The 6,465-nt window shown below is 42.4% G+C and overlaps 1 protein-coding gene across 5 annotated transcripts in view; it reads right to left on the bottom strand.

Annotated features, from left to right (window-relative positions):
- Positions 1-2,820: 2,820 nt before the first annotated feature.
- The window catches only part of macrod2 (mono-ADP ribosylhydrolase 2), a 419,150-nt gene continuing 415,505 nt past the window's right edge, over positions 2,821-6,465 (bottom strand). For 2 of the 5 annotated variants that reach the window (XM_053435646.1, XM_053435650.1), the window contains 2 exons: positions 6,092-6,163; positions 2,822-3,660 (listed from right to left, as the gene is read on the bottom strand). In XM_053435646.1, the coding sequence (XP_053291621.1) occupies positions 3,638-3,660; positions 6,092-6,163 (95 nt within the window). In that variant the 3' untranslated portion in view covers positions 2,822-3,637. Of the gene's footprint in view, positions 3,661-6,091; positions 6,164-6,465 lie in introns of all 5 variants that reach the window. The other 3 variants (XM_053435649.1, XM_053435647.1, XM_053435651.1) reach the window with 3 other exon arrangements.

The raw sequence follows: 6,465 nt of genomic DNA, 5'->3' as shown, positions 1-6,465 counted from the left end.
TCAGGTTTGTTGGCCTTGTAATCAGTGATCCAGTTCGAACTTTAGGGTACGCTGAGGCTGAAGGTAAATCTGATTGGCTAATGGTTTGTATGGCATTATTATGAAATGTGGCCGGCTCAGTAGATCAGACTCACTGTTCACGAGACACTAAAGATTCTTAGGAGTAGTGAGACTTAATTAGATCTTTCGTTGATGGTGCAAAAAGTTCTCATATAGAATATAAACACTGATGGAAAAGTTTTTGTTTGTTGAGCGATGAGACAGACTTGGTGTAGGCTGTTGTTTGTGCCACCAGGGGCTCCGAAGTTACGCTTGTCAAATTCTACACAGAGGCTTTAATTGTTTTAATCAAAGTTGGAAGGTGTGTGGGGGTATGTGGCGGGGCCGGGAACCCATTAACTTTTAGAGTGGGTTTGACTAACGGGGCTGATCAACATTTTGTTTAAACTTTCTTTAAAATTGAGTTATTTTTGATTTAACTCAAGAAACAATACAGAGATCTCGATGTAGGTCAGGAAGAGGACTGACATCGAGGAATTTGGGGCAGCTTGATTGGATTTGAGGGGCCTGTTGGGTCCTATACTCTCCTACTGAGCATCATTCTAGTTACTTTATACATTAGTCGATGATTTGAATCCCAGTAAATGCTCTTATATTTAAAGTATAACTTCAGTTACCACCACAACAGACTTCAAACAACACTCAACGCAAAATACAAAATATGCATAAGCCCATGGAGTTTCCAACCTGACCTCTTCAGTGTATTACATGGTGGTAGGATTATTAAGCAAAGAAATACATTAACATTACTGTTTAAGACATTAGAATGAACATAATATATATATATATAAACTTTGCATAGAGCCTGAACTTTGCTAAGGATGCGAGAAGGGATATGGAGATTATGATTTTCTTCAGTGCTGCTCTGGTGCATCTCCCCACTCTGTCAGTATTTCACCCAGTGGATAACGATATGAATCCAGTCTGCTTTTTATGCGTTGGTGGGCTTTCACTTTCAATTTCGTCAAACTGCTCGTTGAATCTCTGGCACATTTTATAACTTGTTCACAGAGCGCACTCTTTACATCTTCATTAACTCTTTTTGATTATTTCCATGCAGAGATGTTGGAAGACGTGGAGTTGTATAAAGTTGGCAAAGTAAAGCCCCTTTACTACGGACAAAAAGCCCACTAACACCCACCTACCCCCGGGGGTACAATCTGCAGCTCTCATAGGCAGTAATGGAAGTAAGACAGCTCTGAATTAAGTTTGAAAAACACACTCTCACTGACTGACGTGTCTCATATGGAGGATTAGACTCTGATACAAGCGCCAACCTGTGGATGAGAGGCAGCCGATCGATTTCACTAGTCTACATGGCAGATAGAGCAGCTCAATCTCAGTCCCTGTTGTAATGCAGCAAAACTTTCATTTACAACTTTTCAGAAAGTAATTTAAATTTTTTTTTGTTGTCCACTCTAACCTGTCGGACAATCGAATCCCATCAGAAATAATTGGAAAGTTCAACTTCTTTTGCAAACTCATGTATTGGAAATAAGTCATTTGCCTTTTTAATTAAGTTTATACTGGGGAACTTTTAGGTAATGAATCAATGCTCACTGTGTAAACCACGTGGGAGGATGTACCAGTCTTACATTTCTTACATAAATGACGTATTACAGTAGGAATTGAGGATATGGAATGTTCTCGTATGTATCAGCCTCTTTGGTTTACACCTGAAATCAAACTTTTCTCTGTATCCTGTTATTATATTTCTTGGGCAAGGGGAATCAGTTTGGGAGTGGATTCCAGGGAATGTGGTTTGTGATTAAACAAAGTTCTACTCGTGTTAGTTGTGAGTAATGAACAGAAGTAAACATTTACCTACTAAGATTTAAAACATTGCAGAGCTAACCTTTTCCTCAGTGATAAGGGAGGTGGCAGAGAGAGGTTCTGCTCTGCAGCCTTGCTGAGGCTCTGATAACAAACTCCTTGTGAGGTCTCGCGAGGCCATTAGTGGGTTTGTCAGAGGGAGCGGTGCCTCCGAGGGGAAGAGGGTCTGCCAGACATCTCCTCTCTGCTCATACAGGATGGAGCCTGAGGGCCAGAGAGGCAGCATGCCACTGATCACAGCACACACTTAATTGTTTCTGTCGACCCAGACACACGTGACTGATCGCTCTGCTACAGTTGTTCCATTTCACACGTATGAAGTGAGGGGACATGAAGTGTGCCGGCTGCTGCTGAAATGAAATCAAACATTGACTGCTGCGACGACGCGAGTAAAAAACAAGACACACGACGAGACACATTTAAAGCTGAGACATGGATTCCAACTTAAACTTTATTAGTTGTTTCTGTTATAGCTTAGCAAAGCAAACATCAAAGTATGAAGGCATCATTCCATAGAAGTTTAAATCCATCTCATCTGTTGTATGGCACCACTGAAAATAATTCATGAATTATACCGACATTGAAAAGAACCCAAAAACTATTTTCTTTTTAAATCAACTGAAGGAATAAACGATAAAAGCAACAACAAGTATTAGCCATTACATGACGAACTTAAAATTACAAATCATCAGCAAGCAATGCACAACCAAGAATTCCTACTCTGACCACCTCTTTAGGTCTGTGATTGTGATTTTGTCGCTCGATATGAGATAAGGCAAATTCCTTCGATACAATTATAGACAATCTGGTAAGGAGACAAGCGAAAGCGAAGAGGACAGTAAATCCTGTTTATGTTGGGGAAGTTCAAAGCAATTTTCTGGCATGCACCGCAAATGGCTCAGAGAGAGAGAGGGGGAGGGCGGGGGGGGGGGGGCGTAATCGATTTGTTAAAAGACACTCACATCCTCTTAAGTGTGCGTGGGCGCGCTGATGAAGAGTTTCCTGGTAAAAACGAGTTAAGCCACAGTTACAGCAGCGGTGGAGATAAGACGTTGTCGGAGATGTTGGAAGATGAAAGGCCCGGGAAGCGGCACGTCGCCTCATGGAACAAAGGAATCGGCCGATTTGACTAAACAATGGTGCTGGACGTGCAGGAGCGCGTGGGGAGACACGGCAGGTGTCAGTGTGTCGCACTATGAAGGGACTCGCGAGAGGCAGGTGTCACCTTTGGGTGTCATAGGGACAGTGTAAGAACAAAAAGGGGGGGGGGGGATGTTAAGCATCACCCAGCCTGGAGTGTGGACAGGTAGGAGCTGTGTCTGTTGTCCTCTGACAGCTTCGCCATGCTCTCACAGTGGGTTTACATTTAAAGAAATGGAAAATGAAGAGAAGTTAACCCAGTTTGTCTCACCACACCCAGCCTTGGAAATAAAGTATGACTATTACACACAGTGAGGTATGGCTCATCTCTCTGGTTGATATGTTCTAGTTGTTATAGTAAGGTTTTTTTCATACATACATACATATACATACAGTACAGACATACTTCAGGGGTGAGTAGTTTCTTAAAGAAGGGGGGGGGGAAGCTAAATCAAGTTGGGAATTTGAGCATCTTGTGAGTGACTGGTTGCCCTGGGGCCAGTGTCAGAGCCGCCCCTGACATGGGCCGGTCTGACACCAGAGTGGTTGGCCTCCGCACAGTTTGCTGGCTGTCAGATGAGGTTGATTGTCCGTCCTCAGCTGGTCATTCCTTCTTCTCAACAGTGTCTGGGTGGGAAACAAAATCCAGGGTGTAGAATTTAAATTCGGAAGAATAATCATATCACGCAGAGAACACAAAAACACATCTGCTATATCACTGCGTGTCATTTCTCTGAGTTCTGCGGAGGAAATGAGTGTGAAATGAAGATTGTGCACTTTCATTTGGATCAACCGCTGCTCGGCTGAGATGATCATTGCGCCCACGAAATGAAGAGGCTGGAGATTTGCCGCTTTTCCCGGTCATGTGTGATCGTAAACTGAATATCTGAATGGTTTGGACTGATTGGGAGACATGAAGTGCAGTGGGATGACACCGCCTTCGGCTTTATGACATTTTAATAAAACATATTTTGAACTATTTTCTGATATGTTATGGACCAAAGGACTATTCAAGGCAACAACATTTAGCTGCAGTCCAACATGTATATTCTCAGTAACAGGGAAATGGAGAGGTTCTCCGAATGTTGGCTTCAGAGAATGACGGTGGTCATTAATCAAAATGGACTTTTTCTCTGTTGGTTTCATAAATCTGGTCAGGACTTTTCAGAGTAATCACCCATTGAATATGAAATGTGTATAAAATGCACTGTTGCCATTTTGGCCTGAAGATGGCGCAGATAAATAAATATCTGTGATGATGGCAGTATAGAAAAGCTCAGCTCTGAGGATCATTAACATTATCAATATCTACAACAAATGTCATTGATTTTGTTTTTCCATTTCATCAAGGGCAGTGAAATGAATTATGAGGAATTTTACTTGGCACGAGGAGTAAAAGGATCTGAGCACTGAGGCTGAAGAAGGAGATAAAGGTAAATAGATAAAATAACCCACCATCTTTGTTCAGGTCTGTTGTGATAACCCTACATCGTGAGTTCTTATATAGGAATTAATTTATAAAGGCACACTATGTGCTACCCGGCTTTCCACGAACAGATCCCAACTACAGATGTGATGAGAATCACTATTTCCTGACTTCGGAGAACGTGATGTTTTTTCTACAGCACTGTATGGGCTGAAGGGAAGAAGAAGAAGATGATGATGATGAAGAAGGAAGGCACGTTAGTAAGGGTTGTGTTCGGATATATTTAGCGGTTTCAGGAGGATCATTACAGAAAGATTATAGACGACCAAAGGCCATTGTGGAAACAGCACAACTCGCGGGATTGGATGTGACTTCTGAAGGAAAACCAAACTGGAGAAAGACCGATGTTGTGTGTTCTGCTTCACAGTGGAAAAAAAAACAAAAAACTATTGAAGAAATCATGGCTGAGAAAGCGCGTTCATTTTGCAGTACGAGCTGAATGCTGAAGTGCCCTTGAGCAAGATGACGATCCCCAAATTGACCTTGACGGATCTGCCGAGGCTGGAAAGTGATTTAAGTGGTTAAGACGATACAAACCATATATAAATACAGTCCCTTTACCATTAAGAGCAATTTACATCAAAATATAACACCGACTTTTAAATCAGCATCTATGTCACTCAATTGAAACTACTGCTTGACGATGATTATGTGGAGGTGTGTGTATGTGTGTGTGTGTGTGTGTGTGTGTGTGTGTGTGTGGGCAGCAGCCTCTTTTGTTTGCTACATTTTGCTTTGGTATAGAGAATCATGTAATTTGGTATTGTACAAACTACCAGAGTTAGTGGGGCATCTCTAAATTTAACCCTGAGCCACACAGTGTTCATGCTTTATCTGGCTTTATTCCCAAGTTATTTGTTATTTATTCAACCCAGACAGTCTGTCTACTACAGTTGCTTAATTAATTTTTCTACATGAAATCTGTATGATGAAATAATCAGAGTCTCATTCTTTTGTCTAACAGCTCTACAGAGCCACACATGGAACAAATTCAGAAACAGAAAATCACAGCACACTCCGCTGATGTCTACTTTTCAAATTGCGTGCGGCCTTATTACTCCAAGTCTCAATGGAGACCTGTGAAACAACAGTGTGGGGTATCCTTATCAAACATGATTTATTGGCATGATTATTGCCCTCACACAGTCCGTGTTGGCTGCATGTTAGAATAATATGCATTGCACACTTGATTTATGAAAAGTCTGATAGTTCAGTTTGCGGGTAATTCATCACACTCAATCTCCAAAGACGTGCTGACACGTTTAAACCAAAAATATCAGGGTCATAGCTGCAGACCTGAAATGGGGAGAGAGGATTTTACAAATGCATTTGGCCCTGGAGGAGCTGGTGCCTGCGACCTGCCCCTACAGAGACAAGGAGACGGAAAGAGACGGGGGAGAGAGCTGAGACGAAGCGGGTGAGGCTGGGTAACAGTCGGCTGCACAGCGCTGAGGATCCTCCGGTTGGAATGAATTTTAAATCAGCAGCTGTGACTACTAATAAGAATCTGCTTATAAATAGGGATGAGTGCGGGATGAGTGCGCGGCATGAGTGCCTTCTCCATGCCCTTACCTTTGGACTGATTGCTGTCAGTTGGAATTGAATCGGGTTCTTCTGAGCTCTCGACGGGATCTTTCATCCCCTCTAGACAAGTGGAGGGTGGGAAGAGAGAGAAGAATAGAGAAGGAAAAGAGGGGGAACATATGAAGAGGGGCAGCGATAATCAAGCAGTCTGTTCTGTTGTCCTGTGTAGAAAAGCATCAATTTGCCTAAACAATCTCTGTGTCCTGCCAAGCCTGAGAAACTGAATAAAGCCCTTAGAGAGAGAGAGGCTGAGTGGGTTTATAAATATAATGCAGTTAACAAGAACTCTCTGACATCAGGAGTGAACTGGCTGTGAACATCTGAACGTCTAATAATAGTCCTTCTTTAAAAACCCCAGTAAG

Source organism: Pleuronectes platessa, chromosome 12 (assembly GCF_947347685.1).
Source record: "Pleuronectes platessa chromosome 12, fPlePla1.1, whole genome shotgun sequence".
NCBI classification, from domain to species: domain Eukaryota; kingdom Metazoa; phylum Chordata; class Actinopteri; order Pleuronectiformes; family Pleuronectidae; genus Pleuronectes; species Pleuronectes platessa.
This window is presented reverse-complemented; position numbering and strand designations above follow the sequence as displayed.